Source organism: Aristolochia californica, unplaced genomic scaffold (assembly GCF_029961685.1).
Source record: "Aristolochia californica isolate CCGP_79_NKW_82.1479 unplaced genomic scaffold, dmAriCali1.0.hap1 SCAF_11, whole genome shotgun sequence".
In the NCBI taxonomy this organism is placed as follows: Eukaryota; Viridiplantae; Streptophyta; class Magnoliopsida; order Piperales; family Aristolochiaceae; genus Aristolochia; species Aristolochia californica.
Genome location: NW_027181782.1, coordinates 33,398,539 through 33,416,461, shown reverse-complemented (window position 1 = coordinate 33,416,461; position 17,923 = coordinate 33,398,539). Strand labels below are relative to the sequence as shown.

At 38.3% G+C, this 17,923-nt stretch overlaps 2 protein-coding genes across 4 annotated transcripts; both read right to left on the bottom strand.

The window, feature by feature from the left end:
* Window positions 1-5,049: 5,049 nt before the first annotated feature.
* Window positions 5,050-6,673, bottom strand: LOC137944500 (protein FD-like). The gene is made up of 3 exons (XM_068790184.1): window positions 6,037-6,673; window positions 5,865-5,948; window positions 5,050-5,748 (listed from the first exon to the last, which is right to left on the bottom strand). Exons 1-3 carry the CDS (start codon window positions 6,637-6,639, stop codon window positions 5,683-5,685), a joined length of 753 nt encoding a protein of 250 aa, XP_068646285.1. The 5' UTR covers window positions 6,640-6,673; the 3' UTR covers window positions 5,050-5,682.
* Window positions 6,674-9,104: 2,431 nt separating this feature from the next.
* Window positions 9,105-15,977, bottom strand: LOC137944891 (la-related protein 1C-like). Of its 3 annotated transcripts, none has more exons than XM_068790677.1 (6): window positions 15,332-15,977; window positions 14,573-15,101; window positions 14,338-14,494; window positions 14,170-14,260; window positions 10,533-10,604; window positions 9,105-10,056 (listed from the first exon to the last, which is right to left on the bottom strand). In XM_068790677.1, the coding sequence occupies exons 1-6, from the start codon at window positions 15,737-15,739 to the stop codon at window positions 9,754-9,756; spliced, it is 1,560 nt and encodes a 519-aa protein (XP_068646778.1). In that variant the 5' UTR covers window positions 15,740-15,977; the 3' UTR covers window positions 9,105-9,753. The 3 variants fall into 3 exon arrangements, with proteins under 3 accessions (XP_068646778.1, XP_068646780.1, XP_068646779.1); XM_068790679.1 differs by having other exon boundaries at window positions 14,338-14,479; XM_068790678.1 differs by having other exon boundaries at window positions 14,573-15,098.
* Window positions 15,978-17,923: the final 1,946 nt, after the last annotated feature.

Genomic DNA, 17,923 nt, shown 5'->3' with positions numbered 1-17,923 from the left:
ATTTTCATTGTAATTTTGTGTTTGATATTTTATTTAATTAAAAATTTATCGATAAGTATAATAATATATTAGATTGATTATTAATTTTTATTTATTTCCCTAGAGGACACAATAAAAGGTCCATTTAACTTTCCTAAGAAAATTTTAAAATATTTCTTGTAATTTTCTAATAAGTCACTAATAATAATAAGATTTTATTTAAAGGTTTTTTTGGGAATATGTATCGTAGGAAAAATATTTTTAGTTTTTCCTAGAATATAAATGTTCATCTAGGGGAATTCAAAAATCACAAAACAAGCTAGACAACAATTGGAGTAAAAAATATTAATATTGGTGCACTTTAATCCATTATTGAAATTCAATCTTGAACCTCCCCTACCATTATATTTTTTAAAAATGTATACATAATTTTTTATATAATTTATTCAAAGCCACCCCTACAGGCAAGATCATAAACAAGGGAAAAAAAAAAACTCTTTGTCCCTTCCTGGCTCTTAAAGAAATTGAAAAGATATTTTAGTAGAAATACGTTTCTAGAGACTATTAGTGGTTTTTTCAATAAATGTTGAAAAGACATTTTAGTAGAAATATAGGGACCATTAGTGCCTCATGTTTTTTTAAAATATTTTTTTAATTATAAATTCTTTTTAAAAAATCATATAATTTTATAAGTAAGATTTTCTTGCCAAGAAGGGTTAGAAAACCATATAGAAAATTTTTGAATAAGTATTTGACAGTTGATGATATAATACTTTGAGCATGAGGCAATTTTCATAACAATTTTGTGTTAGACATTTTATGTGATTAAAAATTTATCGATAAGTATAATAATATATTAGATTAATTATTAATATTTATTTATTTCCTTAGAAAAGGCAATAAGAGGTCCATTTAACTTTCCTGAGAAAATTTTAAAATATTTCAAGTAATTTTCTAGTAAGTCTCTAATAGTAATAGGATTTTATTTAAAGGATTTATAATTTTTATTTGGGTGATTGTAAATTGATAGTGATATTTCATTTAATTTTGTTGTGTTTGATTATTGTATAGAGTTTATTTATAATGTTATGCAGTGTATGCAGTGTTTAGACTATTTTATGGAATGTATAAACAATTTCATGGAGTGTTTATGGAATGTATAGACAATTTTATGGAGTGTTTATGCAGGTATTATGTATATTGATTATGCCCAATTTTAAGTAGAGGTCATGCCAAATTTTATACAAGTATTATATATATAGATTATACTCAATTTTAAGTAGAGGTTATCCCCAATCTTATACACGTATTATATATATATATATATAGGTATTATGTATAGGCTCGAAGCTCGGCTCGAACATAGGCAGGTTCGGGCTCGGATTGGCTCGATGCCACCCCTAACAGAAGGTGTGTTTGTGTGTGCACGGAGAGGAGCTTCTAATCAAGAACATAAGGGCAGCTTCAACACTTCAAACAAACTATTAAAAGAAAGACGTGGTCTAATGAAATTTTTCTTTATGTAATCTTATTTTGAAAGTTAGGGAGATACGAGAAGATTAAGGTTTATTAAGTATATCATGGTGTTTTTATAATTTGTAACTCAAAATAGTTATTAAGAAATCTGCGAATTCATACCCAATTCTAACTAATAAGCCTTTTCAGACTCTTAAAAGAAAACTTATGAAGTGGGTTAAAGAATTTTCATGGTTGTCACTGTTGTTGTTGCCATATTCAACAGTGTTGAGGTGGGCTAGATAGTTTATGCACTCCCATTAAGCTCAATTAGTTGCTAGTTTGGTTACTAGAGTGTTTCCTCTTCTGGAAATGTCTTTGATTCATGCTTATGCAAGTATACTGTCTTCACCACAACCATCATCTCCAGACTCTCTTCCAACTGTATTGGGGTTGGCTACATGGATTCTCCTCTGTATTCAGCCCTACCTACCATGGTTGCTAGTTGACCTTCTTCAAGCTTTCTACATTATTTATGTCATTTTTCACTATCCTCTGTTACTTGTTTATATCACAGTTGACATCCAGAAATCCCTTTTTAACTGCACATGCCCAAACTATGTAAAATTTCTCGTGTTTAGTTAATTGGTCTCTTGGTTGCTCTCTTATATTTGATTTTGGTCATCTCTAGACAGAGTTTGGTGGGATAAGATAGTTTCCATCTAGATCTAGGAGCAATAGAAATGCTGAAAAAACTTTCAGGTCTGTTCGTCAAAACAGAGGCCCCTGAAAGTCAAATTTCTTATTTGTCGAATACTAGATTTGCTTCCACCTTTAGCTGCTAATTTACATAACAATTCCTACTAGTTCGTGGATGCTTATTACTGAAACTAGTCCTCATCCATCTTGATTAGACACGCTGCCCAACAGTTTTGCCAATGAAAACCTGCAATTTGAAGCTATCTCTTAACATAAATCTTCCACCAAATAAAGCGATGTGCAGCCATGTTTTTATTTCTGCAAGTAAAATGTCAAAGGGGGAGATGGTCGCGCGTAGGTGCAACTGCTCCTGTTGAGCACTCAAAATCGCCTCTCCCATCCAACCAACCTTCTGAACTAAGCAAAAAAAGAGAAAAAAGGCAGAAGCTGATATAAACGTCCCAAACTGTCAAAACGTCTTGCTTCGGTACCCTCTGTACCCACCTTCGGCAACCGCTATGAAGAACTTCGTGGCCTTCATCTTGCAGACGTTGGGTCTGAGGAGAGGCCCCAAAGAGGCTGATATAGTGATTCGGTACAAGTTTCTCTGGGGAGTGGTGAGTGAGGATCTGCCGGCTTTGGGAAGTGAAAGTAGAGGAGAGGCTGACCATGGGGAGTGTTCTGTTTGTTTGTCGAGGCTGAGGGAAGAAGAAGGAACCAGGAGGTTGCCTTGCCGTCATTTGTTTCACAGAGTCTGTGTCGATAGGTGGTTAAATTTTTACCAGAAAACATGTCCGCTTTGTCGGATTCCGGTGGCCGAGGGCGGACCTTCTTGGCGGAGGGAGGAGCTTACGGATGAGATGGTGATATGGTTTTCTTCGTTTCATGTGGCTGGATTTTGAAGTGGTTTCTGGCTGCTGTGACGGTGAGCTTCAGCGGAAGAGAGCTCCATTGCTGAAGGAATTGGAACTCGGTGATATTTTCATATAAAAAAATGGCTTTCTGATTTCTGAGCAAGCAGAAAAACCAGTAAGATCTCGTTTTGTTAAGATGATCTCGTATACAAACACTGCAAATGGGAATCAAAACATGAAAGTTAGTCTTTTATGCCAATCTTATGCTTGGTTTATCCTGAAAACAGGAAAGATAGATACATCCGATCGTTTGTTTATGGAATCAGTTTGATCGGGTAAGTAGGGCAAATTTGTTGTTCAATTCACGGATCCACTTCTTTTGTAATAACCAAATTGTCACCCACAAACTCATTTAATTATCTATTTCATAATAATGAAAAAAAATAGAGAACAAAAAATTTATATCCATGTAAGTAATTACTTGTTTGCCCATGTATTATTTATTAAGTAGAACAAATATTGATAAATATTATATTATATCTAATTACCCTAACAAAGAAAGAGATTTTTTTTTTTTTTGCCATATCTTTCTATAAAATTTTGTCATATTATACATAGAATTTTATTTATAATTATAATATATATACACGACTGATCCATGCAAAATAGCCGCAATAACTCTTTTGGTGGGCATTCTGTCGTTACTCTGTACTGGTAAAGTTGTATTCTGAGGTTCACAAATTCTCACTTCTATTAGGTTTAAGAAGCTCCACGAGGCTGAGGAAGAAGACAATCCGTGCGAAGAGGGGGTGAGCAAAAATTTTCTCTCACAGGGTAGAAGCTTGAGGTCATTTTAAGCTCTTGAAGTTGATCCTTCGATGTGAACATCTACTTTTTAGAGCCCCAGATACTAGACAAGAAGCTGGGTGCACAGAACTGAACAGCGCAGCTATGACCCCACGAATATAGAAGATGAATCAAATTTACGGAAGTGGAGAAAATAATATGCGGATTCTGGCGCTGTCAATGGCTGCTTGAACTTTTTATAAAGAAGAGAGTAAAACAAACTGTGGAGGCAGCAGCAGAATACAGTTATTTTTATCAGCGAATAGTGTCAAGCAGAAACGAAGAAATGCTTAATCATTTCAGAAGAAAGCAAATGAGAGTGGGACTGGGTGAAAATAAACATTAATGGCAACGGAGACAGATCCCTCCACTGGGACCAAAAACTAACACAGAACAAGTCAGTCTCTGCAATGATGCTCTTCTTGGCTAGTTGAAGGGCGCTTCTGAGTCGCCATGGAGGCATCATCCAAGCTACAAGTACCCGACCAATCTCATAAATCCAAAATTTCTGTAAGATCCATGCTCTGGAAACATCTGTACTTCTTGAGGTATGGGGAACCCCACACTCTTTTTGCTATCTCTCGGTCTTCAAACTTTGTCTCTGTGCCAAAACGTCAGTCTCTCTCCTCTTCTGCATGGATGTCAAAACGCCCCCCACCTCTCATTTTACTGTGCGTGTCGAGCTCACATCCTCTTTACTCAGTAGGGAGGAAGGCCCCCCACACTCTTTTCTGCTACCTCTCCCGTCTCTTTCACTTGGACAGGCCTCTGCTCTCAGCTTTCAAGTTCTTGTCTAATTCTGATTATAAGAGAATCTAAAATGTATAAAGTAGTCCTAAACATCCAAATAGTATCAAATCGACTTTAAATGCCTTGTCTGTACTTGAAACCGAAATGAAAAAGATTTCCTTGTCTTACTCATTGGGGTAAAAAAAAAAAATTGAAAATTTTTCTCTACCCTAATATTTGTTCGGAATGTAGAACAGATGAGTTCACTGTGATTACAACGAAACCTTTAGAAATTGCTCTTTTTTATATTTAAAAGTTTCAAATCAAGATTTTACCTTTTCTTAAAGATACAGAATTACGATAAGAAAACCTTTCATCTCTGCGTCTGGAGTATTTTTAATGTCTCGACTACGTTAAAATTCGAGATTGCTCATATATAATAAAACTTATTTTCATGCATTTGATTCTGTAGGCAAAACTTCTCCGTCACAACGGAAGAAATGAACACAGGATCCCCGCCAGGATTATAATGACAACTGATGCCTCATCTGTAGATGGGCTTTCCTCAGTGGTCTGCTTTCCTCGCCTTCTTCTTCCTCACCAAGAAGCAGGGGCCAGAAATCCACTCAGTACAGTACAATTCCAACCGTTACTGCGCATCCTCCGTGCAAAATTTGCATGAAAAATTTGTACATCTTTGGTGTAGCGATGAGAAAACCTTATGCGTCGACAAATATTATATCTGGTCACCTTGATCGACACGTAGGTGATCGGGGTTCGTTCCATCACAGTGATCCACGCGGAGAAAAAGTTCGAAAAGGGTCTGTAACCGCAATAATGAAAGAGAAGGAAAAAAATGGTGGGTAGATGCAGATTAAAGAAACCAGAAACGTCCCATCCTTCCAGGAAACACTAGAGTTGCTTTCAAAGAGATAACCGGAGCCCATTTCGCTTTCCGAATTCCCGTCCATTTTGGCCAAAAACAAGCTAAAAGATGGCAAAGAGAAAGACCAATGAACTGTCTCGCTTTAATCTGCACTAACCAAATACTCCTTAGTCGACATTCTGCATTTTACAGGAGGAGTCGCCGTAGTCGCCTTTTTCTTTCTTCACTAAATAGTCATATTGTTGAGGTTCTGCAGAGGCTGCGCCGCTGGGAAAGATGACCTGAGCCGGCTAAGCGGCCCTGCCCGTGTAACCAAAAGACGGAGATGGAACGTCAGTTGATGAACATAATCAAATTCAAAAACAAAAATCCCACATAACAAAGAGTTTGTATGTTACAATGTTCTTGTTTCTAACCTGCTGCTGTTGCTGCTGCTTTTTCAGCCTGACATTCTCTTCCATGAGATTGGCCACCTCCTGCTCCAGCTCGCCAGTGTAAGCCTGTAAATTTAAGATTATAGCAGAAAGAGGAAATTCAGTCCTTTTCGACAAAAAACAGGAAGAGACAGGATAGCAGAGAGTGTGAAACCTGCTTCCTCGCTCTTGACCTTGCGGCCGAATCCCTGTTTTTGATCATACGTTTAAGCCTCCGATCCGCACACTTCTCCGCAGATTCAGTCATTCTTCTCTTGGGTAACGAGGATTGCAAAACGTCAAACGGACTAGCAAGTGAAGTAGTACCGAAGGACGCGTTGAAATTTCCACCATACAAGTTCTTGAATGGATTCGAATTTTTCAAACCCGGTGAATCAAGATACTGAAACTCCGGCCCCGAATTCAAGCTTAACGCCGTTGCCGGATGAGGGGTGGAGGCGAAAGCATGAATACCCATATCAGGAGAAGGATCGAGGAGAGCAGTTTTCAAATGTTGCTGATCTCCAAAGGGTCTGGCGAGAAACTCCTGCAAGATGGTCCTTCGGTAGCTGCTCTTGGATTCGGCCTCTTCTCTGGGAGGTGGATTTTGGAGGCTCCTGAGGCCTATATCCTTCCAGACTTCTTCCATGGTCCTCTTCTTAGACGGCGCTGTAAGAGAGGAGGAAGGAGAGAAGTTTGAAGAAGAAGTGGAGGAAGATTTGGAAGAGAAACTCGATGTGCATCTGTTGGTGCTGTTATCTTCACCACACGACCACATGGCGGAGGGGAATGAAAAATATCTCGACGGAGGAGAAATATTTATAACAGCGTAGGAGAGCGCACGGCGAGAAGTGAGGAGATATCAACTGATATTTTAATTCGGGAAGACAGATCTCTGTAGCGACAGTGGAGAATCGAGACAAGACAGTGTGGCAAGAGATTGAAGACTGATACAGACGCCTTACAGTGCATCCTGGAAGAGTCGTCTAAAGTCTAATGGACGTACATCCACACGTGCTGGCGCATTTCAGTGTTTTTCTACCCACGAAGGAGAAAAGGATTTGAATCTCTCACCATTTTTAATCCAGAGCTCTTCCAACGAATCAGTCTTTTTCTGGCTTTCGATTCAATGACCTAATCTCTCTATTTACGAGCTACGAGGACTGATCTTTTGGATTTCCCGTCCAGTTCGGGCCTAAACCGGAAGAGTGGATCAGTTCGGGCCTAATCAACACCGCCGCCGGTAGGAAGAGATGACGGATCTGACTGTGACTTGGAAAGAAGAGTGCACAGTGATGGTTGCGCTGTACGAACTAGGCTGGGTATGAGCCAGCACGTGTGGATGTACGAAAGAGGGAAATAAGAAAATAATTTTTTTAATGGAAATTGAGAAAAAAAAATTAGAAAAAATCTTAATTATCAAAATTTTAAAATATTATTGTTTTTTCCTCTTACTATATAGTCGACTTACCACCCGTTGTTAATCCCTGTCCTCGCCCCTTCCCCAGCTGTGGGTTAATGAGGCGAGTCTCTCTCATCCTCTCTCTGTCTGTCCCCCTCCCCTTCCTCGTTGTCTGGTATTCTGTAGAAAGAGATCAGAATATCATTAATTGGAAAACCTAATGCAATTCAACGGCGCCTTTCGTTTCCAAAGTAAAGTCAGGCGGAGCTGCTGCAGAAGACGGAAACAAAAGGTAAAAGGAAACTGGGAAGGTCAGCAGTGCCTAGGCCTCATCAGACTTTCAGAGTCCTGTCAACTCCAACTCCCAGACCCACAACACCCTCTACATACTCATGTCCAAAGGGAGAAAACCAAAACGTAAGCACCGGCTCTTTTGGCCATGCTTTGTTTTCTCCATTGGTTACAGTTAAGGAGAATGTTCTTGCCCACACTCTCTTAACGTCCGTTTTTTTTTTCTTTTTAGTCTCTTCTCAAGCTGAAATAAACCCATCAGAGGAGGGAAACCATTGGTTTTTTACTGACAGATCCTGATGGCTACTATAGGACAGAGAAGGCCAAAAGGAGAAAACGTTTTACTTACTAGAAATACAATTTTCCCAATTCCATCGCTTCATCTGCACTCAAAGTTTCCTCCAAAAACGGAGGGGTTCTGTTAATGCTTCATGGTTTTGCGGTATTGAGTACATTATTATTCTCTCTCGCTATCTCTCTCCTTGTCAGTTGTCACTCTCTCTAGGGACTTCTAACATTGTCTTGCCTTCCTGATTTGGGATTTGAAAAACGGAGCGAAGGATATAATGGGGCGTACTGTGAATTTGTTAAGCTCTGAAGAGGTGAAAAGACAAGTTCACGTGCCCTTCTTCTTTTGGACGTTGTTTTCACTTTCAAAAGGCCGCTGGTTACAGCCACAACAAATTTCCCCACCATCATCGACTGCACTTTCTGCGTCACGCTAAGACTAACTAGTCCAAGAAGATTCTGGGCATGAGTAGGCTTATATTAACACCACTACATCGTAGCAATCAAATATCTTGTTAAAGCGAGGCAACGGCGCCTCTTACAGTTTGATACCATTCAAAAGTAAGACAGAACATCCACATCAAAGTAAAACCTTAGCCGCGTCTTAGGGCTCCAAGATATCTCTGCTAAGGAACGTACCAACAACTAAAAGACTGATACACACAACCCCACTGCCAACAATCATGGATGTGAGGACTTGGGAAAGAAGCCAAACTAAATGAGTGGAGTGGAGTTGGTGGCCGGAATGATAAATTACACTAGAGAAGTGGTGTCTGGAAGAGGACAACAGTGCGCCTCATTGTCACTGATCAATACCACCACAAACTCTGTAGAGTGCCTCTAAAATCTTCACAGAAATCATGACGCAGTACTTAACCGTGCAGTTCCTATAAACAGCACAAGGCATGACGGTGCTGAGGCGCATTGCAAACAAGCAGAGAGCAACACCGGGAAGTAGACAAAAAAAAAAAAAAAAGCACCCCTAGAGAAAGGGCAGTAGAAACCTCAGAATGGATCTGGAGGAGCCCATAATCAAACTATCATCTAATATCATTTTTTTTTTTATTCAAACAACTTTTTTAACCATATGAAGAAGCAATGGGAGCAAAACCATAAAACCAATATATCAAAACTAAATCCCATCAAACCCAGGACAAGTTCCTGGCAATTAATAAATAATACGTTTCTCACCTAACAATTTATAGATATGTCTGGCCCTCCTATCAGGGCAGTTTTATGCAGTAAAAATCTTCATCAAGTCATGAAGAAAAGGTATCAGATTGTAAAATATAATATAATATATCAACAAAAATAAAAAATATAATTTTTTCAGTCAAAAAGAAAACGAAGCAGCCTAGAGAAGTGTAATAATAGCATCCACCTTTTCCTCCCAACTCTTGAAATCCTTCACACACTGCAGACCCTCCTCAAAAATGGAGGTTAAAGCAATGCAAAAATGCTGTGGATGGCTAGGGATATTTCCTCAAAATTTGCTCCCCCAAAACCCCAACCATGGCAAGAAAAAACAAAAACACAATAAAGGAGCACCGAGACAATCACTACAAACCCATCTATACATACCCCAGCAACCTCAAACTAGTTCACTAAAACTAGGCTTTACTTTGGTCTCTTTTGAAATATTTATCCTTTTTTCATTTTTTTTTTCTTTTTTCCATCTTTTCTTCTTTTTTTTTTCCCTACTTTTGTATTCCTTCAACTCTTCCTCTCCAAGAAATCCCTTCCCTCCATCTCAGTATTCAGGCTTTCTAAATACCACTTTTTTACAAGTTCAAAATGCACTTTTACCTTCTCCAAACCACAGCCTCTTCTGCTCCCAAATCTCATCATCAACTCCATACTATACTAGTCTGTGTCTCAACGCCTGAACTTCTGGTGGACAGAGATCGGTCGCTACCTGCTTGGTTCGAGATTTGGCCTGTGCCCTTCTCTATTTGAGGTTCCGGCCAGCACAGCAGAGTGGCTACTCTCCCCAGATGACGATCTACTGAGTACTCCATCTATTTTGGTGTCCATTTGATCCCTGGAATTGTTGTGAATGATTGAACCTTCTTCCAATACAACATTTTGAACTTGAGTTGCCAATACACTTAACACTGGTGAGGATACAGGACCAGGTGCAGGTGCAGCAGCAAGTTGATTATGTGGTGGCAATGGCCAATTCATCCAATCATGGCGCTTTCTTATTTTGTCACCCTACAAAGAAGCAACCATTATGATAACACTTAAAAACTACATGCCCGCAAAGAAATTAGCAAAGATAAGAGCAGTTAAGCACCAGAATCATAAGCATGTAAAAGAGTCAAAGCAGCATTTTAAATGTAGTTATTATGTTATCCACAAAAAAGTCTAAATAAACTATGCAGACACCACCCCAACAAACTCCATAAGTGAAGTCCATTATTTTTTCACAAGTTTAGAGGCAGATATCACCTTCATTTCAGTAACACAAAGGTAGGCCAGAGATGAAAAAAAGTTCTAGAAACAAGCTCAAGAAATCCTTGGACTAACCATTCCAGTAGGCCAAAGTTTCAAAATTTACGACTGGGCATTTCCTCTATTCACAGATCTGCACTCCAACACGAGTGCAGACCCTGCTCAACAGACCAGGCCCATTTTATTTTTATAAAACATAAATATAAAATATAAAAGAAAAATGAAACATATCTTACCTGCACCTCAACTACACTCGATGTCCGTAGTGCCTCCAATATGAACTGGACATTAGTTGTTAATTGTCTGACCTGCAAAAGTGATCAATACATGCTCCTCAAAAAGTTTAAATAAAAATACAAAAAAAAAAAAACCAAAGCTCAACAAAAAAAAAAAAAAAAAACAAGATTTATATCAAAGTATTAAACCATATAAATTGGGAAAAGGATCGGCATTAACATGCTCAGCAAATCAATATAAACAGATGATCAATATCATCCAAAACTTGAAAAAAGAACAAAAAACCTAATACCACCATATCTTTTTTTGGAACATCAGAACTCACCATGTCAAAGCATAATATTCCAGCATCATTTCAAAAAAAAAAAAAAGCATAATATTCTACAATTTAGGCAAAAGCCCAAAGTTTGATGATTATGGTCTTCAATCCAGTACCTAGACAACATAACTATTCTTTAAAAAAAAAAAAAATCTATACTTCTACTTTGAGAATGCACCACCAAACCACTAAAGGTTGAGTAAAACAGTGCTGTTGCCATATTGCTACTAATAGTGTAAATTCCAATTCTAGTTTCAAACCACAATTCGACTAAAGAACTGATCGCTTTAAAAGGCAAAGATTTTCATTTTATGACAAAAAAAAGGCAAATATTTTCTTTTTAAACTCATAGAGCACCAATGGGAATGCCAAATGGCTAACCCTCCTTCACTTTGAAACAAATACAAATTAAAAGTGCATCACTGATTGTTCATCATGCAGAAGCATGTTCAGCATTGCTCATCCAAATGTAACACTCACATGCAACAGGAATACAATGTCAAGAAATAATTGCCAAAACTGCTCAGCAACAGATGTCAATTGCGTACTTGGTAAAACCATAAAGATAGAAACTATTATCATAGACTATATGGAGTGGTCAACCTACTTCAAATAAATCAAATCTCCTAATAGCTAAAGGAAAACAAAAAATGAATTCGAAGCATGTTGAATCAACAGTGGTTCATGAAGAAATTAAGCTAGAGTATATACACCATAATCCATTCCTCCACTCATAGTTATTAACAGCATCCACAGATGCTGGCAATACAGGCTTCCTAAGCTTCTCTCCATGTGAACTGAAAAGAAGTGCTTCCATTACACAGGACTAAAAGAGATCTCCAGATCTGGAATCAGTATGAAGCATTTCTCATGGTTTCCCTCCCAATGTTCTCTCCTTTCAACAAATTATGCCATGCATCATGTTAAACAATCAAGCAAACTGCATAACCCATGAACAAAATATAGGATATCAAATTCGAAAAAAGAGTCATTTGATCTCTTAAAAAGATGTTTGACATGGTCAGATAGTCACAGAAAGCTAATCTACTTCCATCCTCTATTTTATTTATTTATCAAGCTAGATGATAAATATGCCAGCTTGCACAGCACATATGCAAGTGGCAGCTAGCACATTTTTAAATTTAACTTTTTTCACCACACCATTGTTCATTTTCAACACTTTTATTCCACCAGGAGCCCATCACACCTGGCAAATACCCTCCATCCGGGCACCTAACTGTAAAAGGCATGACACTGGCTCTCCTCTAGCATTGACAAAAACTTGGTCCGACTATCCAAACCCACTAAATTCCCTTTGGAATATAAAAGACTGAGTAATGAGAGGATAACTCAGTTCCACTATGAACTTTACCAGAGTAGCTTAGCTATTCTCAGAAAGAAATTCAGTTAAGTCATACTCAACAGTAAAGTACTGACACTTGAATTTCAAAGAATACAATTGTAAGATTTTCTATGTTTGCATCATAGTAATCCTCATTTACACAAGATACTGTATCAGGTAGCAAAGCCAAATGTTTGCTATTAGCAAACCAAAGCTGAGTGATGGCATAAATTCTGTGGCTAACATCTCTATGGTAGTATTAGGACTCCAAATGTTTTCAAAATGTATCTAATCTCATATGCAGAAGACCCAAAATATAAATGGATTCGTGAAGAAACGAGTTTGCAAGTGATCAGAGATGCTCAAATTTAGAATACTATTCTTCCCCCACCCACCTGACAAAAAAAAACCAAATCTAATTATATCTATATCAAGTCTTTATCCAGTGTTCATACAAGACTGAAGTTCTATGTCAAGTCAGATTAGTAGAAATTGGAGTTGTGCCAAGTAATGACATTCTTTAAAGTAAGCTACTCTCAACCCCCGCTATTAGTGAATGCTGCAGTTAACACTCTTCAAGTTATTGCTCCACTGCAGCATACATTCACAAGCATAAAATGGTAAAAGCTGACATAAAAACTTGCAAACATTTTTTCCATTGCATTTTAGTAGGGTTACTTAAATTGACTGAACCTGCTGCTGCAGAGTGCATACAGTAAACAAATCAGTGGAGAGCAACCCCATAAAGCATAAAATCTAAGGAGAGCAAAAAAAAATGTAAATTTCTAGCCTAAAAATGACATCATATGAAATCATCTAGTGATTACTAATCCTAAAAAAAGATTCTAACAGTATTAAGAAACTAAAGGTAAGGCTGCAGAAAGGAAGCCTCACACAATTGGAAACCCTGTTAATCAAACCATTGGAAAGCCTGACCGCTTTAAACTCTATAAATATCAAGTACCAAAAATTCCGATACATACGACCATCCTAGCCAACAAAAAGGGTCATATGGGTCCATATCAAACAATATAACTGATGCAGGATCTTACCATATCAGTCCCTCTGTATCATGATTCAGCAAAACAGGTATGAGTACAAGTTTATAAAGACAGTCAAGACATCTGACAATATTATAAAGTTTTACAGTCATGCACTCCCACAAAATGATGCTCATGAACAAAGGTCAAGTGATGCTGTATCTTAAAGAGCAATATCAAGAAGTAAATCAAAGATAAAAAGTGATCTAAGTGAGAGTTTACTTTTGTTTGAAAAGATGTAAGAAAAGATATAAACAAGTAACATCCACCCTCCCCCCCCCCCCCCCCCCCCAATAACATTGAAACCTATAGTTCAAAGAATCAATAAAGACCAACATACCCCTTCTTCAACACATCATCAGCAACTCCATATGCAGTTCTTTTATTTGTGTTCATGCAGTATCCAATATCTACTTTCCAACTCCAAACTATTACATGTTAATTATTAAAAATACCCTCCACAAAATCATGAAATTAAAATGTAAATATGGTAAATATAGTTTTTTATAGCACGTAATGAATCATAGACTTACAGACATGCGACCAAATTTAACCCACCTCTATTTAACGCATTCAAGTGTCAAGGTAATACAGAACTGAAGGGTTCTCAATTATGGGTAAGCTACCAAAGTTCTGCATCAATTCATAAATACAAGCAACATTTAACAAGAAAAAAGAAACAAGATGTCAGCCTAAAATTCAAAGAAAAGACCTTGGTTGTAACATGGGAAACAGACTAAGAAAATTCAAAGAAACAGACCTTGGTTGTAATACAAAGAACATTTTAATGCACTAATTAGCATGGGAAACAGAATAAGAAAATTGAAGCAAAACTGGGAATATAAAGGTCGATCAAGGAGGAGAATGGTAAATGTAGGCAGACATCAACAAGCTATAACTAAGAACCTACATAAATGCTGAAAGGAAGAACTTACTCTATTGAATCCTGCAATTAAAGATATTGGCACCCATCCCTGCTCATTCATATTTTGCCGCAGGTAAATGTCCTTGCACAAATTCTCAGGGCTGAGAACCAAGAATCACCATGGAAGTTAGCACTGCAAACAACAACAACAACAACCACAGCAAGAAAATTAATTTACCTGAAATAATAATCTATCTGCTTCACAAGCAGAGTTCGCAACTGAGAATCTGGCCCTGGGAAGAACACTTGTGGAGGCCCTGGGTGAGGCATAAACTGGAGCCCCCTGAGTGCATCAGGATGCGGAGCTGGAACATAATATACTGGCGAAGAAATGTCTGCAAGAAGTAAGATAATCAGAACCCAACTAAACACGAACTAAAAAGCTACTGGGAATTGCAAAGAAAGTGACATACCAGGGAAACCCATTGGATTTCCAAACGGTCTTGGAGGTGCGATAAAAGGGCCAGAAGTAGGCGGCCTCATAAAGCCTCCCCTAGGCATAGGTCTTGGCTGCTGTATGTGGACATCCCTATTGCTAAAATTTCGATGAGGATTCCACTCATAATTTGGACGGTCTTGATCACGCCGGTTTCCATAATTTCCATGGTAATGTCCATCACCACGCGGGTGATGTCCACTGCTGCCTCGCCTGAAGGAGCTGCGAGGTTGATCATTTGCAACATGTGATTGAGGAACTAATCCTCCCTTTAAACCAGGCTCCGAGTTATTACTGCCCTTATGTGCAACATCCCGGGGAGAAGAATCCGTAGTTGGTGATACAGACTTCTCAGAAGCAGATTGAGGTGTTTCTGGAGCTGTTGAAACTGCAGGGGCAGGGGCTCCATTGGGAATCCCACGATCCCCTCGCTTCATGGATTTCTGACGAACGGGAAATGCATGGTTCGGGATCGGGTTAGGGTTGGCATTACCAATAACGGGCTTCTGTGGAGAAGATATAGTAACAGGTCATCATATCAAGCCATGAATGCGCGAATACTAGTTTAACATAGAACAGCAAAAATAATCCACTTCTGGACAGAAACTAAATTCTTGTTTAAGCAGAATAACAATTGATCATAGATGCACTGACTTTTGTCTACAACAGAAAAATTTAATGCAAGAAGGAAAATATTAGCATCTTAAAAGAATAATAATGAGAAGAATTCCAGAACCTGAGAAACCTGAACAGATCCATCAGAAGGCAGCCTGGAATCGGATGAAGACTTGGGGGACGCCCGGAAGGATTCCGATAGAGCCGGCCACGAGACGGCGCCCATAACAGGACCCACCTCGACCACGCCATTGGCCGGCTTATTCCAAGGGGGCTTTTTGGCTTTACCAGCCGCAGCATTGCCACCATAGTTATCGGAGTTTTCAACGCTAGGCTCCACGGGCGAATTCTCAGAGCGATCGGAATGAACCGAGACATCTACAGCCGCATCGGACGAAGAAACCGGAGATCCCGGTGCCGTCGCCGCCACTTCAGACTCGCCGCGGACAACATGAGCCCACGGGGACGCAAAATTCCGAGCCCCTCGTCGGAACTGGGGACTATTCATGCCATCAGCCGTCGTCGCCATTAACAATAAGAATTAGGGTTTTTGTATCGAAAAGATTGAGATAAAAATAGGCAGGCCCGAAAAGAAAGAAAGAAAAAATGGCAAGGGGTTGAAGATGAAGGGATTCGGGACTCCGGAATTTCTACTGAATTAGACCTAAACGATCGTATCAAAAATATTCCAAGGAGAGATCAGATCAGGAAACCCGAGCTGCGAGCGAGACGAGCGATCTCTCTCTAGCTCTCCTCTCTCTCTCCCTTCGTTTCCCCTCTTTTGCCTTGCTCTCCTCCGCCCTTCCCTATTTTGTTACTACGTAAGTGGTTTTCCCTTTATACCCTTCCCTTTCCTCCCTTTTTACTCTTTACTAGTTCAATTCCAACTCAACTCGAACTCCTTCAAATGACCGATCTACCCCTCTTTTCCCGCAGCTTTCAATCTTATTCAAATATATATATATATTCCCATATTATGAAAAATCAATTTTTATTCCCTTTCCCAAGAAAAAGACCTTCTGGAACCTTCTTCCACGCCCCATATCACATCCCCTCCCTTCGTTTGAACCTCAGTCGAGGCGGGGCCCGTTACCAGTTTCTTCAGCCGATCATTCAAGAAAGTGGGCCCACTTGTACCAAAACCAAAAAAATCCCATAAATCGTGATTCGTAATGCCCTAATCCAGTGGCAGAGGGCATTATGGGAAAAGAACAAACAGTAGGAAAATTAGGGTAAAGTTCTCAAACCGCCGCTGGCGGCACGGCTGATGATGCGGTTACGACTTACGCGTCTCTTCTTTTTTATTTTTCCTAATTCAAAAAAAAAAACGATAATTAATTGGAAATTAGAATCCTTGCGTAATTAAAACACCTAATGAATTTCGAGTTTCGTCAATCCAAAACTCTTCCTTTGATCTGTTTCAAGGGAGGATCGTTTGTCCAATCTAGGACGTCCACGTGGCGATAGGTAAGAGAACGGTGGAGATGATAAGTTCAAAGGAAAGAACATTCTAACCGTTTGCTTTTGACCGGAAGGAAGGGATTCCGTTCAGACTGATGGTCTAACTGTCTGCTACCTAATTCCACTATATTAATGTGGAAGTATAGCGTGCATTATGGGAGACACATATGTTACAAATTTTTAGTGGGGGTATCAATTTTATCAATTTATTACTCTCTTTTTTTATTTATTATTTATTAAATAAAAAAGATAAAAATTATTTCCCAATTAGGGTTTTGAATAATAATTTTATCTAGTTACTCGGTTTACAATTTATTACATCGAACTTCGAATGAACGAAAGCTATTTTGCGCCTTATTAAACATTTACTTGATTATATAAAAGCGTAATTTAGTAAATTTTTACTTGAGTTGATGTAAATTCAAAATAAAACATGATTCAAGTGTTTTTTTTTATAGTTTTTATTTATATAATGATTTTGTTATATATTAGAACGACTATGTACATGATTATGTGATTCTTATTCTTTTTATAAATTTTTACCCATTTTATGTGTTTGATTACCTGTGCCATTATTTGGTAAATAAGTAATTAAATAATATATAAAATGGTTTATTTTATGTACGATTATTATTGTATATCGAACTTTTATATAAATGAAACAATATATGGAATAACTTACTAGAATCCATTTTATATACCATTATAGGCCAGAATAGAATAGTTTCCTGTGATTATTTTTACAAGGGAATGTGAATGAAAGACTAACCTTAGGTGGTTTGGATTTTGTGTTTTCATAACAAATCGAGCCTTATGTTTATCCTAAATATTACTCTTAATCTTGTCGAAATGATAGGTATTTTTATCAAAGTAGTTTTGTCCACTCTTGTAGACGTTAACTTTTCGCACTTAATAGATCGGTCTTTTTGGGGTGTATTGGTTAACCTCTTTCATGGTTTCAGAGTTGGGCATGCCACGTCCCGTGTTCAAATCACAAGAGAGGCAGTCAAGAATGGGCAAGGTGGGTGTCAGAGTGGTTCCGTCCACTGTTGTAGGTGCTAGCTTTCCATACCTAACAGATCGGTCTTTTCAGTGTATTGGCTAGTCGTTATCATGGTATCAAAGCTGGACACGCCACGTCCCGTGACAATTCTTGCATTTTTTTATGAAAAAATATAAATAACGAAAAAAAGATGGTTTTCATATAGAATAATGCTTTAAATTTTGAATATAAAAAAAGGAGTACTTTCAT

Coding starts and splice junctions, on each gene's coding strand:
- LOC137944500 (XM_068790184.1), bottom strand. CDS start 6,639: ATGTGGTCGTGTGGTGAAGATAACAGCACCAACAGATGCACATCGAGT. Junction 5,949..6,036: donor GGTCAAGAGCGAGGAAGCAG/GTTTCACACTCT, acceptor TTAAATTTACAG/GCTTACACTGGCGAGCTGGA. Junction 5,749..5,864: donor AGCAGCAGCAACAGCAGCAG/GTTAGAAACAAG, acceptor TTACACGGGCAG/GGCCGCTTAGCCGGCTCAGG.
- LOC137944891 (XM_068790677.1), bottom strand. CDS start 15,739: ATGGCGACGACGGCTGATGGCATGAATAGTCCCCAGTTCCGACGAGGG. Junction 15,102..15,331: donor GATCTGTTCAGGTTTCTCAG/GTTCTGGAATTC, acceptor TCTTCTCCACAG/AAGCCCGTTATTGGTAATGC. Junction 10,605..14,169: donor TAATTGCAGGATTCAATAGA/GTAAGTTCTTCC, acceptor TCACTTTTGCAG/GTCAGACAATTAACAACTAA.